Below are 25,010 nucleotides of genomic sequence, written 5' to 3'. Positions count from 1 at the left end.
ACCCCTTCTGTTTCGATCTTCTTGATGACCCTCGGGAGTAGTGGCAGCGGGGGAAACAAATATGGAAGGCGAAACTGGTTCCATGGCAGAACCAACGCATCCATGGCGATCGCTCACGGGTCCCGAGATCAGGCAACGAACACGGGCACCTTGGCGTTCACTCTGGAGGCCATCAGATCCACATCCGGTGTTCCCCACCATTGGCAAAACTGCTGGAAGACCTCGGGGTGCAGAGACTATTCCCCCGACGCGACACTCTGCCGGCTAAGGAAGTCCGCTGCCCAATTTTCCACACTCGGGTTATGGACTGCCGATATTACCGAATGGTTCCTCTCGGCCCAGTGAAGCACTTGTCCCACCTCACGCATGGTTGCTCTGCTGCGTGTGCCTCCTTGCCTATTTACGTAAGCCACCGCCGTGGCGTTGTCCGATTGAATCCGGACGGGACGTCCTGCTAGATGGTGCTGAAAATGTTGCAGTGCCAACCGGACCGCTCGTATTTCCAACAAGTTGATCGAGAGGTGTGCCTCCTGCGGGGACCATCGTCCCTGGGTGGTGTGGTGGCGAAAAACTGCTCCCCAGCCGAGGAGGCTGGCGTCGGTTGTGACCACTAGCCAGTGATCTGGGGGAAAGGGTTTCCCCTGCAGAAGGGAGGACGTGCTCGTCCACCACTCCAGTGACTGTCTGACCTGCGAGGATAGCCGGCACTGATGATCGAGCGTGAATGGGTTCTTGTCCCAGGCTGACAAGAGGGCGTGCTGTAGGGGGCGAAGATGAAATTGGGCAAACGGAATCGCTTCTATTGCTGCCACCATCTTCCCTAGCACTCTCATCCCAAACCGAATGGTGTGTGGGACTGGCTGTAGAAGCTTCTGGACTCCTTGCCGGAGCGCTAGAGCTTTGTCCTGAGGGAGAATTACCAACCCTCGGGAGGTGTCGAAAATCATCCCTAAAAAAGAAATCCTATGGGCTGGGACAAGGGATGATTTTCCTGTTGACAAACCACCCTAAGCGGGAGAGGATATCCAGTGTGATGCTGACATTCTCCTCACATGCCCGAAACGAGGGGCCCTTCACCAAGAGGTTGTCTAAGTATGGCAAAACGACTATGCCCCAAGAGTGTAAGACGGCCATCACGACTGCCATCACCTTCGTGAACACTCTGGGAGCGGTGGCTAGTCCGAAATGTCGGCCAAACTGGAAATGTCGGCCATTGATGGCGAACCGCAGAAACTTTTGATGCGGAGGAAAAATGGGGATGTGCAGATAGGCATCCTGGATGTCGATCAAGGCCAAGTATTCTCTCCTTGGCCCATGGCCGATATAACTGAACGGAGAGATTCCATTCGGAAATGTTTGATCCTGATGAACTTGTTCAGGAGCTTCAGGTCCAAAACCGGCCTGACTGTTCCGTCCTTTTTGGGGACCGCGATCAGATTGGAATAAAAACCTTGCCCCTTCTCGTGCTCTGGTACGGGAACAATGACTCCTTTGAGCTGGAGTGAGTTGATGGCCCCTAGCAACGCCCTTGCCTGGGGCTCCACTTTGGGAAGTCGGGACAGAAAAAATCGTTTTGGGGGAAAACCGAAAAACTATCTTGTATCCTGCAGACACCAGTTCTGCCACCCATGAGTCGCGTGCTATTGTGACCCAGACCTGGCGAAAGCAGAGCAGGAGGCCGCCTACTCTGCTGATGTCGCCTAAAAAGTGCTCTGAGTCATTTGGTTGAGGGTCTCTGGGCCCTGGCTCCCCTCGCCCTGGGCTGGCGAGCATGCATTCTCCCCAATGGGTTGGTTCTATATGAGACCTATCGCTCCCTATCCTGGTTGGAGCGACCTGGAGCGGCAGAGCTGGCTGTTGCCGTCCACCTGGGGTTGCGAAAGGCCCGAAACCGTGCCTGAGCTTGGTGAAACGGCTGCTTGGCCCTTTGTTGCGGGAGGAAGCTGCTTTTTCCCCCCGTAGCATCGGAGATGAGCTGGTCTAATTTCTCCCCGAACAGGCGGCCACCCTGATAAGGCAGGGAAGTTAACGACTTCTTGGAAATATAATCGGCCCGCCATGTCCTTAACCATAGGGCCCTCCTAATGGCTACCGCATTTGCGGTCGCGAGCGCCGCACAATTAGCCGCATCCAAGGAAGCGTTGATTAAGTAGTCACTAGCCATAGCGATTTGACTCGCGATCTCTGATATCTCTGTAGGCAGGTCTCTATCCTGCAAGACTTTGTTCAATGACTCTGACCATGACATCATGGCCTTGGCCACCCACGTTGCCGCGAACGAGGGAGAGAGTGCTGATCCTGATGCTTCAAAGAGTGAGCGAGCCAAACTTTCTATGAGCCGATCAGTGGGGTCCTTGATAGAAGAACCACTAGGTACAGATAACACAGATTTCGAGGCCAAGCGTGACACTGGTGGATCCACCACTGGGGATGCCGCCCATTTTTTACAGAGCTCCGGGGCAAACGGATATCTCGACTGTCGTCTTCTGGCTCGAGAAACGCCTATCTGGCCGTTCCCTGTGACGCTGCACTATGTCCTCAAACTCTGGGTGTGAGCCAAACACTCTATGCGGTCGCTTAGTCCGCTTGAAGGATACCTTATGGCCTGACGTCAAGGTGACGTCATCCTTAATCTCCAGAGTCTGATTAACAGCATCGATGAGGCTGTCACTTATCTCCCGACACCCCGGGGTATCTAGGTCCAGCGGCTCATCTGAGTCATAATCTGAACTCTGCCCACTCCCGACAACTGGTGAAGGTGAGCGTGATGCCGAACTCACGGATCTCGAGGCACCGGATAGGCCGGGAGACGCCCTGTGGGTTCATTTGCACCTGCCTGGAATGAGAGCGGCCCCTGCAGGCCGGAGGCTCTTGTGAGGTGGAGGACCCCTCCCAGATCAGCGAAGCACTATCCTTTCCCCTACCTGGGGCGTGAAGAGACTCGATCGCCTTTGTAAGCGATGCCATAGATTGCAATAGCGATAAGGCCCATTCCGGAAGATTTAAATCCCTGGGCTTGGTCGCAGGGGAGGGCTCCTGGGCGCATTCAGAGTCGCAGGCCTCACATAGTTTATTGCTCTGCGCCCGCGGAAATGAGGCCCTACAGGCAATGCATGCAGCGTATAGGAATGTGTGCGTCTTACCTTTCCCAGCCATATTGAATCCGCCCGGTCTCAATGCTGCCCTGCTAGGGGTTGGGGGGAGGAGGGAGCACCTTCGCTGCGTGGCCTCACAGTCGGGACCGCACTTACCCAGTCCTGTGTCCCCTACACGTCCTCTCCTGCTGCACAGTCCTGCTGAGGGCAGGCCGACCGTTATTTTCTGGTCGCGGCCTAGCCTGAAGCGAAGCCGGGGCCTCAATTTATCCAGCGTCCGCCCAGGCTCAGGAGGGCGGGCCGCCGGAAGTGACGTCGCACCGGAGGGCGGGACTTCCACGGCCGGAAGTCCCGCCACCGGCCGAAGCCGTGGGCTGGATTTCTGATGTCCGCCCGCGACGGGGGCGGCGGCGGGCGGGCCGGGCGCCGCATCAGTAAGGCCGGTGCCTGCGTCTAGCGGCACCAGGTACGGCATCCATTCCACCACCACTGCAGCAACGTTACTGTGAGGACTGCTGGGGGGGGAGGGAAGAGGAAGGGGCCTATGCCGGGACATCTGTCAGCCTCTGCTGAACGCCTGAAGATAAGGGCTCCGGACCTCTGGACGCCGCAGGGCTTTCCCTGGCCATCCCCTCCATACCGTCTGCCTTCTCCGATCAGGTACAGGGGGAAAAGGCGGTAAATCGGGGACGGTGCAGGCACCCTAGCTCCGTCCTCCTTCCAGGGCTGAGGAGAGGGACCGTCCGCCGCCTTGCAGAACCGCCGTCTAGCGTTGGTGGAGCAGTGGGGGCCACACGGACTAGTCTTGTGCCTCTGTACAAGCCGATGGTTTCCATACCTAGGGGTGGACAGGGCTAAGTCCGGCATCATGTCCAAGGTCGCGGGAGAGGATACGTGGAGGGACACTCACACGTGCTCGCCTGTTGATGGTTTGGGGAAATCGGACCCTTTCAATAGGATCCGTTGCCCCTGTCTAATCTTCATAGCAAAAGAAAAAGAAAAAAGTCTGGGGAAAATGGCCCAGATATGTCCCATGGTGCGGGAAAGGATACGTGGAGAAGATACTCAATACGTGATCGCCCGTTGTTGGGTTGGGGAGATCGGACCCTTTCAATAGGGTCCATCGCCCCTGTCTTATCATCATGGGAAAAAGAAGAAGGGAAAAAAAAAAAAAAAGTCTGGAGCAACCCAGACATGTGTGCCTCCAAAGACACTAAGCATAAAACTGGTTTCCGCCCGTAATCGGGGCGAGGGTGTATGCGGCGGAGGAGGAGCTAACTTTGTCTTGTTTACTTAGTGTCAGCCTCCAGATGGCGGTAGCATACACCCACAGTACCTGTGTCCCCCAATGAGACGAAGGAGAAAAGGAGATTGTGTTTCATGGAGCTATGAGGTGGCAAAAAACACAGTGTGTGAAGACGGCGATATGTGTGTTGCCGGCGACGAAAGATACAAACAACAAGCAGTGATGGGGGAAAAAAAAACAACACAATTTTATTTACAAAAAAAATTTTTTACAAAATGAGGGGGAAATGTTACAGACCTGGGGGGTGTGGAGATGGGAGGATTGGCTAGGGGTGGACAATGAAGGGGTCCCAGGGGAAGGGCCTAATATATGTGTGGGGTCTGGGAGGTCAAGGATGGAAGTAGACACATTATGAATGGAAACATGGGACGGGAAAGACACATTGGAAGGTAGAGACAAATTGGACAACACAGACACATTAGGAGGTGAGGGTGGTGGAGGTAGCACAACAGTTCTTTTGCCACTCCTCGTTTCCCGTCTCTTCCTCTTGTGCTTACCATGGCTTTGTTGATGGCTTTTTCGACTCCTTGGAAGGGTGGGAGTGGTGGGTTCCGTAGGCATGGTGGTGGCGGTGGACGGCCGTGCAGGAGCAGGACTCGGCGTGGTGGTGGAGTGGCTTTCAACGCCACCTGACATGGTGGTGGCTCTGTAGTGGTGTGCGGCAGGACTGGGCATGGTGGTGGCCGTACAGGGGTATGCAGCAGAACTCAGTATTGAGATAAATCGTGTAATTGGTGGCACAGGTGGAAATGCCACGTGTGGCTGCTGGTAGAACCGAGTCTGCTGCATAGCCTGAGCGTAAGCAGCATTGCAGGCATGCATCACGTTCAGCTGGAGTTCAGGTGTAAGGTGTTCCGACATGCCCCGCTCTATCGCAGAAAATAAATGGTGTGCTGGTGTCTGGAGGTCGGCTTCCAGACAGTCAAGGTGTTGGCGGACAGACTGGAAAAGTGTGTCAATATGGTTCAAACCTCTATCCAGTCTATCTCCCACCACCTTCAGGCTATTCTGGAAGACCAAGCTCAAGTGAATAAACTCAGGCATGAGTGTCCTGTCCGAGGCCTTCTGCCGCTGCTGGGAAGACCCAACAAAATAAGAGGCAGTGGCCGGAGACAGGGGAACATCGGAAGGACCAGCTGCCTGTTCTCCAGCCCGTGACGCCTGCCAACTTGCTGCATCGCTGGTGGATGGCTGGACAGCTCTGAGGCTGTTCGCTGAAGGACCGCTCCAGAGGACGATCCAGGTTCGAGGGTGCTGCTCCAGGTTCTGTAAAAAGAAAAGAAAAATATTACTACCAAAAAATAACAATTGTACAAGCGCCAACTCCTGTGGAATAGAAAAATTCAGATTAGGGAATCCAACACAATGGAATACAACACAAAAATACTTACGTTCTCTGAGCAAAGACAGGCCTCAGGAAAGCCAGCATCCGGTGACACACATATTTCTGGATCCTTGCTGCAGCACCACTGCGAACTTGGTTCTCCTGTCTCAGGTCCTTGTTGAAGCGATCCTTCACTGAATGCCAACGGGTCCTGACTTTGTTCACTGTCAAGGGGGGGAGGGTTAAACAATGCATTTTGTGGGGTGGCATTGTCCCATTCATCCAACATCGCTCGGGCCACCTCATTCCACAGCCGCCGAATCACCACGATGTCCGAGTGGTCTTGCTCCCAGGTGACCCACAAGGCAACTCGATCCTGCACTAATGTGATCGGGAGGTTATTGTCCAGGTAGTCTTCCCGTTGTGGAACCAAGAAATGAAAGAAAGACATTAATGTTGGAAAGATAAACAAATTAAAAAAAAAAGAAAAAATAGTCAAGGAAAAAAAAAACTCGCCGTCTTGCCACCGGAACTTGGGCCTCTGTCTGCTGCTCCTGCTCCTCTGCACTTGTTGAAGTGTTCTGTAAAAGAAAATACATGATTTTGTCACATATGTACAGTGAATACTTACCAATCAGTTGCAAATGTACTCACTTCAGACTCCTATCCGCTGTGCTCTGGGCTTGAGGCCTTGGTGATGAATGCTGCAAGAAAGAGACAAATGATTACAGACTACAGGAAGAAAAACAGACACGCAGAAATTAGCTTGTATACTCACATTTTGTTAAATTCTGTGTCTTCAAAGATCTCTTCAATAGTCTGGAGTCTTCCAATGTCTTCCACAGTCTGGAGAGTACTGGACAATAAGTGCCCACACCCTCTTTTTATACATCTTTGTGTGGGGGGTGGCTTGAACCAGTTCCTGGACAAGTTTACTCAGAAAAGTACATACGTACACAAACGAAAGCATGTGCTTGCGTACACATGCGTTCCCATAGACTGTAATGCGTTGTATAGACGCATTCCTTCCGCAAGAGTCCGCATGCGTATGGCGGCGTCAATTTGACGTCTCCAAAATTGCAACATGTTGTGTTACCCGTGCCCCGCCGCACAACCCGAAACGACGCATGCGTAAGCAAACACAGGCGAGAGCATACAAATGCATGTACCTGCGTCCACAACGTAAAATATAGTAAAACACGACGCATTCGGATGTATGCGTCAGAAACGCTGCAGAAACGACAGCAAAATATGTCGGTGGCCTGGCACTGCCCAATGCATGGTTATATTTTCTGGTGGCTCAATGCCAACATATGAAGGGATGGAAGGAAAGTGGCACCGGCAGTTTGGTCTGTAAAATTATTCAAAATACTGTGGGACAGGGGACCCTTGTGGAAAGTTTAGAGGCAGGCAGGTTTGGGGGTCTCTCAGTATATCCTACATTGAACTTATTTTCCAAGGTCTGGCTTAAAATCAAACAAATAAGAGAGGTCGAATACTTATCAATGTACACACCCATTTGGAGTAATGACTTATTCTCAGATTTTGCCAAACTGAGTAAGGCAACAGAAAGAGTATGGGTATACAGTTCGATCACCAGGTGGTCGGCAATGAGGGGCTTAAATCCTTTGACTGTTTGCAAGAGGTTCCATCTACCTGCTAGTTGCTTCTTTCAATACTTTCAACTCAAACACGCCTATAGAGCCAATGTAAAGTGAAAGATGTTAAACTCAGAGAGCTGTGATATTGGACACTATCTGCTCAGAGGGAGCCACGAAGGGGATAATATCCAGTGTCTATAGTGACATTCTCTTTGTCTTCCTTAAGAGATTCCCTCTGTTGATTAAAAACATGTGGGAGCCAGAGATTGGTGTTATTACAGATGATGAGTGGGCTTCAGTACTGGAATACATACCCAATCTTTCAATTAGTGAGCCCAAGCGAATTTCACAGCTCTATGTCATTCACATCGTATACAGATCACCTGAAATGATGTTTAAAATGGGTCCTGGAAATTATTCTGGATGCTCGAGGTGCGCCCAAAAGGAAGCAGGAATATTGCACATGTTAAGGTCATGCCCGTGTCTGCACTCATATTGGGGAGCAGTTTTGGGCCATATAGAATCAGCCTATGGGTGCCTGTTGACTAGTTATCCTCTCACCTTCACCTGCATACTGGGATATGTAGATGACTTGTGCACTGTTGAGATTGGGGAACTTGCCATAGCTCGATTACTATACATGGCTAGAAAACAGATTGCTAAAAACTGGATTTCAGCAACTCCTCCGACAGTTTATCAATTAAGTCCTTCATATCATTGGAAAAAATGGGTCTCTCTCAAAAGGAATAGAAATAAATATTTTGACAAATTATGGGGTCCCTGGCTTGGAGGTAACCAGTGATCAGTCTTGATAGGATCTTGTTGGATGTGTATCAGTCGCTATGGAATCATACACATTGCATTTACAAATGCCAATCGGCTGTGTGCCTTTCAACTTGACTGGTCTTGACCGGCTGATTTATCCTGTTTTGTGTGGTCATATATCTATGATGTGATTGATATTCTGAATAACAAATGTTGGGGGGGGGGAAACACTTTTGGTTGAGAATGTTTTTTGTGCATGTGTAAGGCTAATTTCACATTAGCGTCTTTTTGCGCAGCGCATCGTACGCAATAGAAACGCATGCAAAAAACGCATCATGTGTTTTTGAATGCGTTTATACACATTTGTTCTCTAGGGGTTAAAACCAGTACATTTTTACGCCAAAAACGCATGCGCACGAAAACGCAGACAAAAGCATGTCCATGCGCACACCTGCGTTCCCATAGACTGTAATGCGTTATTTTGTCGCATTCCGTGCGCAAGGGTTTTTTTTTACGCCTTTCGGCGGACCCAAAAATGCAACAGGTTGCGTCTGGCGCGCCTAGGCGCACACCTTGAAAAAACGCATATGCACAAAAACGTATACAAACGCGTGCAAACCCAAGACCATGCGCACGCCATGTTAAACATAGGTACGAATGACGCATGCGCATGGACGCGCACGATGTGCTGCGCAAAAAAAACGCTAATGTGAAACCAGCCTAACTGTTATAAAATTAATAAAAATGTACTTGATTAAAAAATCAGGGACCGTACATGGTGCCATGAGGCCAGATGCCATCGGAGAAGGCTGGGTTGTGCAGAAATCTGCAGTGCACTCGGCAAAGGAGCCGCTATAGCGACAGGGCAGGTAAGAATAGTTTTTTTTTTCCGCTTTTATTTATCTCTATCCAAAGTTGCAAGTTTACAAAATGTTCAACAACAAAATTCACACAATCTGGTACAGATTTGCAGCAGCGGATACCCTTACAATTTCTCTCCGTGTGAACACACCTTAAGGAATCACACCTAATCTTTTTATTCTACAGTTATCACAGAGGCCCAGGTCACATTGCTGATAAACTATTATACACTACATTATATACATACCATGGTATAACTGGGAGGAAAGATTCATACAGCATACAATGCCATTATATATCAATGCACGACACTGGCGCTCCTGGAGCATGTTTTTTTGCCTTTGTTTCTGTGTGGGACAGTATGTACAGCCTCTACATCTGTCTCATGAAACAATGTATTACCTACCATGTAAAATATACATACCTATATATATATATATTTTTTTTTTTTATTTAGGAGAAGAGAGGAGAAAAAAGTCTGCATCATTGTGAGCAAGCTTTACAGACTTTGGAAAGTTCTGGTGGCTGCATTTGCAGATTAGGTTTCCTTCACATCTGCGTTATTCAGCTATGTTGTTTACTCCATCATATGAGAAAATAAACACTAAATTAACAGAGGGCTGGATCAATCACATGATAAGAAGACACTAACCATGATTGACCGACCTCACTGACTAATTATGGGGTCAGCAGGGTTTCTCCTAGGGCTCTCATCAATTGATGGAATATAGTACACTATAGGAACAAAAAAAGGGCAAATAGGGTCTTATCCGGGTTAATATTAAAAAATATAAAAGAAATTCACTCACCTATTGCAGGAGAGATCAAGCATGTACAATTAGTAGTCAGCTGCTGCACGTCCAAAGGTCAAACAAGTGACCGCTGATATAACAATTCTTATGGAGCTAATTTATGGACTTCCATGCGCTGCTTGACAAAATACAGGATTCCAATTATGGTGGAAGATTAATCATTTATTCCCAACGCGTTTCAAAGTAAGAACTACATCTTCCTCAGGGGATGACAAACATCATCCCCTGAGGAAGTAGTTCTTACTTCGAAACGCGTTGGGAATAAATGATTAATCTTCCACCATAATTGGAATCCTGTATTTTGTCAAGCAGCGAATGGAAGTCCATAAATTAGCTCCATAAGAATTATCAATTGATGGAACCAATATCACAGCAAACTTTGCTACTTTGAAACATTAGCGTTGGGGACCTCCATTCACATTAGACTGTAAGGGTCCCGTTACATTTAGCGATGCACCAGCGATCCCGACAACGATACGACCCGGTCAGGATCGCTGGTGCATCGCTAAATTGGTCGCTAGTGAGCTGCCAAACAGGCAGATCTCACCAGCGACGCAGCAGCGATAAGCGATCCGTCGGCGGTCGCTCTTAGGCTAGTTTCACACTAGCGTTTATGAGCACAGCGACGGCCTGCGCACGGCCGCTGCTAAGCCCCGCCCCCTGCAGCGCCTCCGCCGGTAGCTCCGCCTACGCTCACTGGGGGTGTAACCTGCTGCAGTTTGGTTGCGCCGGCGCACCGTCAAAAAGGCGCATGCGCCGCCAAACGCATGCTGTGCACGGCCTGCGCCCCTAGTGATAAAGATAGGGGACGCAGGGCGCATGCAGCGTCATGCGCCGGTAGGCGGAGCTACCGGCTGAGGCGCGACAGGGGGCGGGGCTTAGCGGCGGACGTGCGCAGGCCGTCGCTGCGCTCATAAACGCTAGTGTGAAACTAGCCTTACCTGTCACACCGCAGTGATGACGACAACTTCTGCCCGCGTCCATGCGTCGCGAGTCGGCGCCAGCGGGACGCTAACGAAGAAAATATGGCCCAGGACATTCGAGCGTGATCAGCGATATCCAGCGGGGGGGGTGGGGGCTTGCGATCGCAGGTACGTGTCACATGTAGCGAGATCGCTAGCGATATCGCTGTTGCGTCACAAAATCGGTGACACTTTAGCGATCTCGCTATGTGTAAAAGGCCCTTTATTCTGACGTGATATATTTAGTCAGTCATATTTCATAAAAATTTTTTCTAAAGTGTGTCCTGAGTGGTCAATTGACAACATCCTTCACAATGGAGGCAATCATGCCTCCAGATTCACAGACACAAGTTTAGTGTATAAGTTATCTGGCTCCACACATGAACCTCAGGACTTTTAGGCCAACAACGAGCATCATAATGAAAACATTGTGGCTCTGAAGCCCTGTAATATTTACAGAGTAATCCCTGGGCCTGGACTGTGTAATCATTAACCAAGGACTTGGCTTCTACCATGTGCCCTTGATCTTCATATACAAACTGCAGCTCACCAACTCAATATAAGGTAATATTAGTTTCCTACACTTGTCTTTACATCCATTGGCCTCACAGATCAGTCTAAACACAGGAAAAGTCACAGCAGAGTTCTATAAGCAGACCCCAACTCTCAGTGTACACTCAGAGATGTTCTGCACGTAACACAGGTAAGAAACCTATGTCCGACTCCCCTGGTCCCTTGTTCGCTCATAAACACATGCAGATGATGAATTATCCTGTATTTGTTGCTAGATGGATTGTGTGCAGTGAATAGCAGCTTGCAGTCTGCTGGCAGATTCACGCAACAGCAACTAGGCAGCACTATAGTGAGAATCAGAACACTTCGCGTCGAACGGTAAGGCCTTATTCAGACATCTGTAAGACACGGAAATGTTCTGTGTGGTCCAGAGATAGAATATGGACCTATTACAATCTTAGGTGGTTGTTCACATATCTCTGTATTTTAAATTAACTATTAATTATTATGAGGGGTGCTAATCAGGACTCAAACATGAGCTAAAAGAATGGAAATCCTGCATTGTACCACTACACTGCTGTCCACATCAGTTATACAACGGATCAGTTTTCGGTATGAATTCTGTTTTGTATGTTCCTCAAATGGAACATACAAGTAGAATTCACAAATGTAAGTGTGAGCCTAAACCAGAAAAAAAATTTCAGCCAGAGCATATATTGGTATAAGTGCAATGCGTAGGTGTGCATTCGCACTGTGACCATGTAACAAGCAGAACCTAAGCTAAAGACAAAATAAGCAAATACCCTGTAGAGAGTAAATAAATAGAAATATTATATGGAAATAACAGAGTACTTAGTAGTGATAAGCGAACGTGCTAGGATAAGGCGTTGCTCATGTGCTAACCGAGTGTCTTTGGCGTGCTCGAAAAATAAGTTCAAGTCCCCACGCCTGCATGTCTCGTGGCTGTCAAACAGCCCAAACACCTGCAGGGATTGCCTGTTTGTTAACATTTTGAGAGCACGCCAAAGACACTTGGTTAGCACCTAAGCATGCTTCGATAACACCTTAGCCGAGCACGTTCACTTCACTAGTTGTTGTACAAACTGAGGCGTGGCTCCACATTTCTTGGGCTGTTCCTTTTGTTTATATACCTTTCCAGGGACAGGTGTCTGAAAAGTTGGGTCTGGGTCCTGCTCTGTCCCCGTTCACTTTTATGTCTGGTGACACATTGTGAGGTGAACAACAAGAATTAAGCCCCCGTCTCACACAGCGATCTCACTAGCGAGATCACTGCTGAGTCACAAGTTTTGTGACGCAACAGCGATCTCACCAGCGAGATCGCTGTGTGTGACACTTATCAACGACCGGCCCCCCTGCCGGGTATCGCTGATCGTGCTCGAATGGCCTGGACTTTTTTTGATCGTTGGTCTCCCGCTGGCCAGCATGCATCAGTGGGTGTGGTAGGCGGGAGAGCAGTGATCAGCGAGCTCCCAGCTCGCATCCAAGGTAAACAGCGGGTTTCTAAGCGCCGCACTGCGCTTAGAAACCCGCTGTTTACCTTGGTTACCAGCTTCCTGCACCAGCGCGCTGGTATCTAAGGTAAACAGCAACGCGCTCGTTGGTCGTCGCTGGTGCTGATCGCTGGTGAAGCTGCCTGTTTTTGGCAGCTCACCAGCGATCATGTAGCGACAAACCAGTGAGCCTGACAAGTTCATATCGTTGTCGGGATCGCTGGTGAGTCACTATGTGTGACGGGCCCTTAGGACCGTCCCATTTGGAGTACTTTGATGTGGTGGGATAGCTTTTACATTTTTTTGATCAAAACAGTGTTAATTAAGTACTCTGTTATTTACATGTACTATAAACTAGAAAACACAAAATGACAAATTTGCAAAAATACTCTGCAGTAAAAAAATCTGACAGTAATCAGCACGTGCTGGATAACAAATACAGGGTATTTAGTCGATACATTTTTTGCAAAAACTGTATAGCAAGCTGCTCCACCACGTCACGGCAATCCTTCACGGAGCAGTCCCTATCTAATGTATTTAAAACCTGAACATGTGAACAGTGTCTAAAATGAACAGGATACAGACAGGCGCCCCCCAGTATGGGCTTGTGGTGCAAGGCAGCTCATTTACGTGCATTTCATACAAGAGAGGGGTGGGGTCTCCCAAACCATGCTAAGCAAGGAAAAAACGGATTAAACACATATGTGACATGTACAAGTGTGAACAAGTCGGTCAGACACTGTTCACGCCACCCACTGGCTGAAACACAACAAGAAAACACAAAATGACAAATTTGCTGCAGTAAAAAATATGACAGTAATCAGCAAGCATGTACTATAAACTATTTATTTACTTACTACAGGGTATTTGCTCATTTTATTTTTATCTTAAGTTCTGTAAGGGTGAACCTAGGCTAACTTTTGTGACCACTAGCACCGTGAACTCCAATTCATTTAAAACCAGCTCCGAGACATCCCTTGAAGCCAGTCCTTTCACGCGTCGCTTAGCATTTTTAGGGCCTGTGGCCTTTTTATCAAAATACAGCCTGATGTTTTTTCTGCTGTTCTTTCTTCATACACTTCTTTCACAATATTCAGAAATGCAAAGAAAAATGCATGTACAAGATGTCATAAAATAAAAAAAACACCATAATGCTGTGTGCACACGGTGCGGATTCTGCTGCGGATCCGCAGCGTTTCAGGCTCTGCGGGTCTGCAGCAGATTCTGCTGCGTTGTACAGTTCCATGGTTTCCAATGGTAAAACCAAAAACGCTGTGCAGATGCTGCGGATTTTTCCGCGTGGAATTGCTGCGGGTTACAATCCGCAGCATGTCAATTCTGTGTGCGGATTCCGCTGCGGTTTCACACCTTCACCATTGTGAGGTGTGAAACCGCAGGTCTATTGACCTGAGATTTTACCCGCGAATTTTACAAATCCGCAGGACCAAAATCTACGTGTGCACATAGCCTTAAGAAATGCATGGCATGGCATACAAGTACAGTATTTCTAGAGGAGTCCTACGGTGTAATCACATGACCACCTAGTTCTGTTTAAAGTTTTGCAAAATTGCAGTAAAAAATATGATAAAATGCAACATATAGGTAAAAACATCCTGACGCACATTCAGCTTTCTTTCCCGGATTCAGACCTATTTTACCGATTCCCACACTGTCCTGACCACGCGTGCGTATTTTTTCTCCTTACTTTTGTAGATTAATTTTATTGTGCGAGCTGTGTCCTCTAATAAAATATGTATTATTTGTATGCATTTGTCTGATGTTTTCTATAATGAAGTAATATTAACCATATATGATAACCATGCGTGTGTATTTGTCTGCCTTTATCTATCTAATTGATGGCCAAAACACACAGTATCAGTGGCTAGGATGCGAGCCCAGGTTTGTGCTATGAGATACAGAGCCACAGGTAGGGAGTATGTAATGCCACGCACAGTACACTAAGGTACAGGTTCACCTCCTTACTAATGACACTGCACTTATAAATAAAACTTGCCCTACAAATGGCTCATCAATAGTAACTGCAAATGTGTGCAAAAACTATGTGGTCGGATCACAGTCGTCGTCCCCACAGGCCAACACTGAGACTAGTGGGAAACAGAAATAATAAGCCCAAGCAATGAGATAAGCAGAAAAAGAGGTATCAAATAGCATGTTGGGTTTCATTCTTGCAACTTGTGCGCATTCATTGACTTCTATGTAAGATCCACCGACTCCTTTAAGAAAATAGAACAATTGTCCCTCACCTCTCCTATAATATAATTCAACTACAGTATTTCACCTCCAATGCCAATAGGTCTGTCTACGTTCAGAGTAACGTCACGTTCACACGTTCAGTATTTGGTCAGTACAGGGTGGGCCTTTTATAAGGATACATCTAAACAAAATGGGAATGGTTGGTGATATCAACTTCCAGTTTGTGGCTCATTAGTATATGGGAGGGGGAAAACTTTTCAAGATGGGGGTGACCATGGCGGCCATTATGAAGTCGGCCACTTTGGATCCAACTTTATTTTTTTCAATAGGAAGAGGGTCATGTGACACATCAAACTTATTGAGAATTTCACAAGAAAAACAATGGTGTGCTTGGCTTTAACGTAACTTTATTCTTTCATGAGTTATTTACAAGTTTCTCTTTGTTTACAGCCATTGACATGTCGCAGAGGTTAACACGTGAGGAGCGGATAGAAATTGTGTTGATGTCTGGTGAACGCAGTACCCAGGTCATTGCAGCAGAGTTCAATGCAAGACACCCTACGCAAGAAAACTGTCACCATTCCCATTTTATTTAGGTGTATCCATATAAATGGCCCACCCTGTATTTTACATCAGTATTTGTAAGACAAAACCAGAAGCGGAAAAATCAGGGGAAAAGTATAATAGAAACACGTCACCACTTCTGGATTTATCACCCACTCCTGGTTTTGGCTTAAAAATACTGATGTAAAATACTGAACGTGTGAACGTTGCCTTAAAGGGAACCTGTCACGCCCAGAAACACTATTTACCTGCAGATAGTGGGTCAATCTACAGCAGCAGCTACAGGAAGAAAATGAAGTTTAATCCTCCATGCAGCCGATCTCTTCCAGTGATCAGGGAAGGTGCAGGTATTAGTCACTGCTCATTATAGTAAGCTTTCTGTAATCACTCCCGGGCACATTGATTGACAGCCAACTCTACAGTGTATGTGTGCAAAGAGCAGGTTGTTAAAGCACAGGGGAGTGATCACAGAATGCTCACAGTTTAGTGGGCAATGACAAACTTCTTGCACCGCTCTGATGACTGGACGCAAACGGCTGCAGGGAGAATGTAACTTTATTTTCTCCTTATAGCCACTCTTCTGTAAGCTGGATAAACACGATTTACATTCTATTTACCTGCATATTACCCACACATATGCAAGTAAATTTCATGACATGACAGGTTCCTTTCAAAGCAGATATGTCCTATTCATATATATATCAATATATCATCTACTGTCCTATATAAGGGCAGCATATTACGGTCACAGGTCCATATTTCCAGTAGTCAAAAAGATAAAATGATATATGAACACACCAGCCATGTAGTTTTAATTATAAGCCTGGTGTTAACATGAAGTGAGCGGTTCTCCAAATACATGGATCATACTAACCAATAGTTAAAACTAACTGACTTATATGAGTGTTGTAGCCTTGCCCTGTGGCCTGTGCAGAGGTCATTGTGAAGGGAGGAGGAGGTGTGCTGTGATCATCATTATCATCAATGCTGTGATTTATATAGTATATATAAGCCATACCGGACATTGTAATCAAACTGACTAGCTTGATATTTAATTTTATGGGAAAGGATTCAGAATATTCGGCGTCATTTTGGGCTTAAAGCGATTTTACAACAATAATAAATCCTTACTTTTAAAATGATCTTGCTAAAACAATACCTTACTCAAATACAATTTGTTTCCAAAATTTCCAATATATTTTTTCTATTTCAGGCTTATCTGTATAGCCAGATCGCTGGCCTTACTATTCACTTCTACCCACCTATTTCATCTACCAGTAGACTTCTCCTGCTTTGGCTGAGCATGTGCAGATGACCTGTATAGTATAGAGGACAGCGCACATAACCCTGTAACATAACCCATAACTGCTGTCAGACCCAAAATGATCCTATTAAAAAAAAAAAAAAAAAAAAAACAGTGGCGCTCCGCTAAAGGTAGTGGGTCCCACATATGGTCTGCATGAAAAGTGGGAGAACCATAGAGCAATATAGAACAACCCGTTTTATTAAGGCATAGATAGCACAAGCCAGCAGTCTCAGTTAGGGCTCATACTCACTTGCGAGAGACTCTCGCATGAAAACCTGGCACTGCCGCCGACACTCGGACCGGAGCGTGCGGCTACATGTATTTCTATGCAGCACCACGCTCCGGTCCAAGTGCCGGCGGTAGTGCCAGGTTTTCATGCAAGAGACTTGCACGAGAATCGTGCAAGTCTGTCGCAAGTGAGTATGAGCCCTTACTGTGTGATCCTGGCCACCGTGCAGGTAGACAGCTGCAAATAACAATGCCGTGTGAATAAACCCTTCACCAAATGCAGTATATGCTCGGCACATGGTCTGCCAATCTCCTGTGAGTGCCACTGTCCACCTGGGCCCATGCACAGGGTTATGAGCATTCTTTGTTCACCACTAAACTACTGATACCATCTATACATACCCAGACACAGCAGGAGAAGCCTAGTGGTGGCTGAAATATGTTGTTGGAAGTAAATAGGAAGGCCAATGATCACAAGGGATGTGCAAACCTGTGTAATTTCGGGTTCTGGTACCAGACCTCAACTTTAGTCCAACGTTTGGTTCAGGTACCAGAATTATACTCAATCCCGAACCCCATTGAAAATAATGGGGATGCAAATTTGGAGCTGGAAAATTTTCACTCTCTGGTTTGCTCATCTCTAGTGATCATGCTATATATATTGGTCTGCCAAAATGAGAAACAAAATCTATACACGTTTGGAAATTATTTGCCTTTGAAAAGCTTATTGTTTTTTTTTTCAAAATCTGTTCCTTATTGTTTAAGAGTCCATAGGCCGTGCCTACTCAGCGATTGACAGCTCATATAGAAAAGGCTGTTAATCATCGAATAGTACCGCCTACTCTATTCCTAAGAACAGAATGAATAGAGATTTAGATCAATAGCATTACAAGTGACACTGAATCTTTACCCCAAAGACTGTGTCATATGTTTTTTATACACTTTAATGCATGCCTGCAGAACAAACTGCATTTTCAACATGATACTCTTCTTTTAAAGGGAGTCCATCAGCACTCGGTACATCTTGGCATTTTCCATCCATCTCTGCAATTCTCTGGCTTGATGAAGCCAGAGCTGTCAATCAAAGAAAAAAGAGTGGGAGTGGAGATAGAGGGAAAATAAGCAGGTGGTAAGATGCATATAAATGTTTGGCCATGTCACGATGCACCGAGCGGTGGGACTTGGTTTGAATAATCCTTCTGTGCTGACAGAGGCCCTTTAACACAGATTTCTGACGAATTTCAGTTATTGCTAGATATGTTAGGCATGTGTACCTGTTGTGTAGATGGGGCTCCAGCTCGCATCGCTGCATCACCTGTTTACATTCAACCATGAAGGGACAGATAACACTCAACTTGTCCAGCAAATTTCTCACCAAAAGGCTGGATTTGTGACAGTCCTGAAAACACAACTTCTTGCGGTCCATAGGACAAAAGTCCTTCTCATGTAGAAAATTCTTCAGGCACTTGTAGCAGTAAGTGTGACCACATGGCGTGTCCATAGGTTGGAGCAATGGCTGCAGACAGATGTGGCAGACCAGTTCATCGTCTACCTCATCTTGGAAGTTGTAGATGTGGTTTTCAGGTGACACGTGAGGCTGCCCACAGTCCCGACAGAGCTCAAGGGCTGTGGAAGTTACATCCAAGGGGTCAGCCATTTCCTGGTCCTCTTTTCAGCAAGCGAGGTGCTGCCAGCCATACAATCCAAAAGGTTATAACATGTTCCCTAGGAATAAAAACAGGAAAAAAAAACATTAAAAGAGGAAACAGTGACTTCTGCTACAATGATTGCTAAACAAAGAAGAGGCAGGCAAATGGTGAAATATTGATGAACTATGAATGCATTCAATGCCACGAAGAAGTGGTGCTCTCACATACTAAGAAAATCAGGTCACATGGAAATCCTGACCATAGTTTGTCTTGTAGTTGCTGAATCACTATACAAATCAGATGAGTTTAAAAGCCAGAGGCGTGAGCAGCATCTGTGGAAATCAGAATAAAGCACAGCCGACCAAAGACTTGCAGACTTAACTACAGCACTCTAATATTGCATAATTGTGCTTATGCTGGCGATAAGTGCTATTTTTTAGATTAAAAAAAGAACACGTGTCCCCAGAATATACAGTGCCAGGTCCAGCCCATTACTCAGTGACTCGCAGAAAGTCAAACATCTAGGCAGTGAAGCCTAATCTAGCCGCTCTGCCCATTGCTAGCACTTGATTGTGCCTCCTGCTGCATTGCTAGGACTGTACATGAAGCAGCAGGATGAGGGAGGTAACAGATAATCTGCAATATGCTAAATACCTGCATGCTCCAATGTTCAGACTGTACAGGCGCTTCTGTCTACATGCCTAGGACATGTCATGGCACACACAGTCTTGCAGGCCTAGCTTTCAGCAAAGGCACTGGCCACAGGCTAATACAGCACGGTCTTGCAATGCTGTGTGTTACCAGTCAAGGAATCTATTGTTTTAGAAATGTTTGCAGCCCAAGAGCCAACAGGAAACACAGCAGTAGGTGTGTCACAAGTCACAACCCTTTCACAGCCGGCCTGCTCCTACCATACACCGGTCATAGGAGAACACATCACTGTGTGGGTTAAAAAGGTGACAACAATCCTGAGGCCAAGGCCAATACCTAACATCTATGCAATGTTACATCAATCAAATGTCTAATGCAATGTATGATGTCAAATACAGTGAAAAAGACCACCCAAAATTGCACTAAAAGATTGTCTTTTGGAGGTGGCGATCCTCTCAAAGATGGGCTTTAAACATAATTTATTATGCTTTTCTTATATAGCGCTATCTTATTCTGCAGTGCTTTATCACTACTGTCCCCATTGGGGCTCACAATCTAAGTTCCCTATCATTATGTCTTTGGAGTGTGTGAGGAAACCGGAGTACCCGGAGGAAACCCATGCAAACACACGGAGAACATACAAACTCCTTGCAGATGTTGTCCTTGGTGGGATTTGTACCCCAGGACCCCAGTGCTGCAAGGCTGCAGTGGTTTTTTTACATCACAGTGTTACTGCTTCAAACACCATTGTTCTCTACAGACTTCTACGGGGAACCTGTTAAAAATATATGCATAAAACAATAACGCATTTTTTTTTAGTGCAACGTGCAAGAGCCCAGCTTTTCTGATCTAAAACACAATTAAAACATAGAGCATGTGAATCGGCACATAATAATGCAGGAAAAGTGCAATAAATCAGAGCAGACTGCTATAGTGTATTTTGGTGCAGATACCTGCATAAAGAAGCCGTGTGTTTTTGCATGCAAGGACATAGCGCTAGGCAGATTTTGAGAAGGCTTTACAAAACAAACAACTGGAAAATATTAGCAACTGTTGTCATCATTTCTTCTACTCTACTGCTCACCTAGAAGGCAAGCATCAGCTGACTGTACTAAAGGTGAAGAATAACTAGGATATTAAAGAGCCGTTTGCTCTAATGTTTATTGCAGATATGGAAATGAATAGAAAGATGCAGTATCAGCTGTGTCTATAACCATTATAGGGATTTAGAGGGTGCGAAAAGAGTACTCAAGGAAGGAGGCAATGTCTGAACCGTTTGACCTGCTATTATCCATTCTTTTCCTAATCTCCAATCCAGGGAGAGGGTGCATTAAATTTTATGTCTAAATCACCCTTAAAGCAATAATGGTGCATTAACCAAGAACAGCAATAGAAGCCACAGGCAAGTAGCAATATGTGCATTAGCATTCCTTGACACAGCCCTGTACTGTCATTTCTTTCCATCAGATGGATAATGCCTGGGCAGAATCTCAGCATCCTTCCTTCTGTGAGAGACAGACACACAAACAGCTGCTGCGCATCATTACATAGGAACAGCAGTGTTCACAGCTAGATTGGGTGCAGTATATTGATGAAATGCCGCCGTTACTCTTCACTAGCACATGAACGGCATCTCTTTTTATAGCACAGAACAGAGGCCTAGGTGACATATTTTACACTCCCACACATCAGTGAAGGAATCCAGAACAATAAGGACAGAATCACACTTCTGTGGCATGTAACAAGCGGGGGATACTCTGCAATGGTAAATATTTTATGTCAATATGTAATTCTAGAAGATAATGATTTGCTGGCTGTGCACACAGCGATAATTACACAACCTTTAAGTGAAAACCGCCACAATTCCACGGCTGATTTATTTTGCAGCTGAAGAGCCTGCGTCTGGCATAGAAGCTCAGCATCAGCTCAGGGTTATGTCGGTATGCCTTTTGTATTGCGGAATAGAAAAGCACAAATCCATGTCCATCCTGTAGAAACAACCCCATTTACGTATAAGGAAATGATCTCTGGTGCGAGAATGCAAGGTAAACATTTTAATTTAACAGTATGTTCTCAAGAGGCGCAAATGGAAAACTTTGCCATTTCACAGAATTAGAGTTGTGCATGAGATTTCATGAACATGCAGCAGAGAGAATCAGAGACACAGGTCCATTTATGCTGCATATTTGAAATTTGTAAAATGCATGATTACAACACGTGTGACCACTGCAGCTAGTCACTGGACTCAGCAGCTCATGCCATCTACATCATTGCTCAGGTGATTGTCTGCAGCAGTTGCACACATTGTAGCTGTAAGGAGGCAAAGATACAGAACCTGGGGAAGGCAAGTAAAAATAAGCCTCTGAGGAACTAAAAGTTTAACCTCTTTAAGCAAAATTTCCGGTCTCAAACAATAGCCCTGATTCATCAAAGCAATTTTGCCAGAAGTCCAGTGTAAATTGCTTTGAAAAGTTGCAAAATTTTAGTGCAATTTGGAGATGCGACAACATTTTGCAACTTTTGTCATTTCCATGCTAATTTTTCACAGCGACGCTAAAATGGGTGGATCTGGGGCACATTGGAGGCACAACAGGTGTGACACCACAGCTTGTCCAATTTATGATGAGCTGTGGGATTCCTTACGCCAGAAATCTCAATATAAGATCTCTGGCGTGGTGCATGGAGGAGCAGGTCACTCAGCAGATGCTCTAGATTCATTAAAAGACGTACACATTCAGGATTGGTCGGGTTTCTGACAATCTGCAGGCATTCCACATCTAATCCAAGTTAGTACAATATTTTACACTCCATTCATATGCAACTGAAAAATATGTGGTGAATGAAAAGTGTGCTGTAGCTATCACATCCACAGCATGATCATTATTTGCACAGATTCAGCATAGGAAAGTTACAGATTAGCCATATTGGATTACATGCAGATCCCCAGCACATCCATGACAGAACTCCATGTTTCACCCTCATACACTATTAAAAAAAAAAATGCACCTCGGATTTGCCATAGACAAATTACACGTTTCAACATAGTTAAATTCTGGAGAAACTTCCACAGAAGAAAAAGATGGGGTAGAATGAATAGCTAGGTCCATGGACTCTTGGTTATTGGGCTCTCTCACACGACCTTTGATTCTTTCATGTGAGGGAATCAGGGCACATTATGCAAATACTCTCAGAGAGTTTGATCCCAATGTCAGTGTAGGCTAGCATGAGAGAATCGGAGCACAGGTGCGGAGAAGTTGGAGAAAGTAATTCCTCCATTGCCCAAGTCCGCAGTTATCGGACTGCACTCAGATGTCATCCGAGCGTAGTCCGATGTTTCACACACCCCCGTAGACTCGTATGTGAGCAGTCTCCCAGCCAGCATGTTGAGATTGTTATCTCAAAAAAAAAAAAAAATTGCATATATGAGCCGGCCCGTAGAATAACATTGGTCTGAGTGCTTTCCAATAAAATATTGGATAGCACTGGGTCGTGTTATACACTAGTGTGAGCGAGCCAAAATAGAAAGAGTTGGACCTTCATCCTAGTATTATAGTAATAAACATTTACATTGGGAGACAAAAAAATTTAAATTTCATATGCCCAACCCTTTAGTATTTCTCTAAAATGTGCGGCAGCCAGATGCTTATTCAACTCTCCCGATCACATTGCACTCTATGCGTGATCCAGAAGTGGTTTTTACAATGCAAGTCTCTGGCACCTCGTTCTGAAGCGTCATAGGCTTACACACTAAAAGCCAGAGAGTAGTGTGAGCCGATGAGTTGGAAGAGCCGCCAGGAACAGCGATGAAAAGCGAGGAAAATGGCGATCGGAGTGTATATTACCACTTTTACACTATACAAACCACATGAAACACTAATAAGAAAACACTCAGCAATGCATATGTTCTTTCTTTTATGTAAAAAATAGAATTAGACTTACCGGTAATTCGGTTTCTAGGAACCTTCCACGACAGCCACCTTGGAGGTTGTCTCCCTGCCCTAATGGGGGACAGGAAACACGAAGAGGTTAAATAACCCTCCTCTTCCTGCTACCTCCAGTGTTTTTTCTGGACATACTAGCATGAATAGTTACTGCCAGTAGAGCAGGAATCATCCGGTAAACATATTATATAGGGAGGGAAATTAGTGCCGTCGTGGAAGGTTCCTAGAAACCGAATTACCGGTAAGTCTAATTCTATTTTTTCTAGTCACCTTCCACGACAGCCACCTTGGAGTTATACCAACACAAATTTCTTAGGGAGGGACTACGACCTGCAGGACGCGTTTGCCGAATGTTAGATCCCTATTGAAATTTAACCTATAGTGTCTGGTAAAGGTGTGTACAGAGGACCAGGTAGCAGCTCTGCATATCTGCTCCGAAGACGCGTTCCCCCTTGCTGCCCAGGATATAGCGACTGATCAAGTAGAGTGGGCTTTTAGCGACTCGAGAGGAGAGAGATCTCTTAAAGAATATGCCAGGGAGATGGACTGTTTGATCCAACCCGCTATCGTGTTTTTGGCGCTTTCTTCCCTTTATTCCGTCCTGAATATTGAAGGAACAGATTCTGATTGATTCTCCAGTCCCTGGTTGATTCGAGGTAGTGGAGAACCACTCTGCGAACATCCAAGGTATGACATTTTTCTTCCTTCGAGTTAGAAGGATTTGGGCAAAATGAGGGCAACACGATATCCTGACCTCTATGGAAGTCTGACAGCACTTTGGGCATAAAGGAAGGGCCTACGCGCAGTACTATACTGTCCGAATTGAGCAGGAGATATGGTTCCTGTACCGATAGGGCCTGTAGCTCTCCCACCCATCTAGCCGTGGTGATTGCGACAAAAAAGGCTGTTTTGAGTGTGAGAATTCTTAATGGAATATCTGATAGGGGCTCAAACGGGGCCCGTGTTAGGCTATTGAGCACTATATTAAGATCCCAGAGGGGAACCCGACTAGGGAGCGAAGGGCGAATTTTGCCTGCTGCTGTCATGAATCGCTTGACCCAGCGGTGTTTGGCTAGGTCTTGGTCAAAAAAGGAGCTAAGGGCAGATACTTGTACTCTTAGTGTGCTTGGAGTAAGTCCTAGATCTAACCCTTTTTGTAGGAAATCTAGGACCTGGGCAATATTGGGATGGGCGGGATCAGGAGCCCCTGGAAAGCATCAGGAAGAAAATTTTTTCCAGATTTTGCCGTAAATGGCGTTGGTTACCGGCTTTCTACTTTTTTGAAGGGTTCGGATTACTTCATCCAATAGCCCCCTTGGCTTTTAGAATGTTGGCCTCAATAACCAAGCTGCTAGACATAACTTGCTGGAGTTTGGGTGCAGTAAGGGACATTGGAAAAGGAGGTCGGTCTTTTGTGGTAGAAGCAAGGGACCTTCCTGGACCATGTCCAACAGGGAGCTGTACCAGCTTCATCCTGGCCACATAGGAGCCACCAGGATTATCGTGACCTTGTCTGCTCTGATCTTCTGTAACGTTCTTGCCAGCATAGGGATCGGGGGAAAGGCGTAGGCCAGTTTGAAGACCCATGGATGAGCGAATCCATCTGTCCCCCGGGCCCCTTACGTGGGACTGAGGGAGAAATAGGTTGTCTTTGCATTTTGTGCACTTGCAAAGAGGTCGACTTCTGGGTCGCCCCATCTCGAGGCT

The 25,010-nt window shown here is 46.2% G+C and overlaps 1 protein-coding gene across 5 annotated transcripts in view; it reads right to left on the bottom strand.

The window, feature by feature from the left end:
• The window catches only part of LOC141050879 (ligand of Numb protein X 2-like), a 127,999-nt gene that overhangs the window by 25,228 nt on the left and 77,761 nt on the right, over window positions 1–25,010 (bottom strand). For all 5 annotated transcript variants that reach the window (XM_073547543.1, XM_073547544.1, XM_073547542.1 and 2 more), the window contains one exon: window positions 18,337–18,787. In XM_073547543.1, the coding sequence (XP_073403644.1) occupies window positions 18,337–18,719 (383 nt within the window). In that variant the 5' untranslated portion in view covers window positions 18,720–18,787. The remainder of the gene's footprint in view (window positions 1–18,336; window positions 18,788–25,010) is intronic.

Source organism: Dendrobates tinctorius, unplaced genomic scaffold, assembly GCF_039654945.1.
Source record: "Dendrobates tinctorius isolate UK_male_01 unplaced genomic scaffold, ASM3965494v1 ptg000154l, whole genome shotgun sequence".
NCBI lineage: Eukaryota > Metazoa > Chordata > Amphibia > Anura > Dendrobatidae > Dendrobates > Dendrobates tinctorius.
The sequence above is the reverse complement of the archived record's forward strand: the minus strand, read 5'-3'. Positions and strand labels throughout refer to the sequence as shown.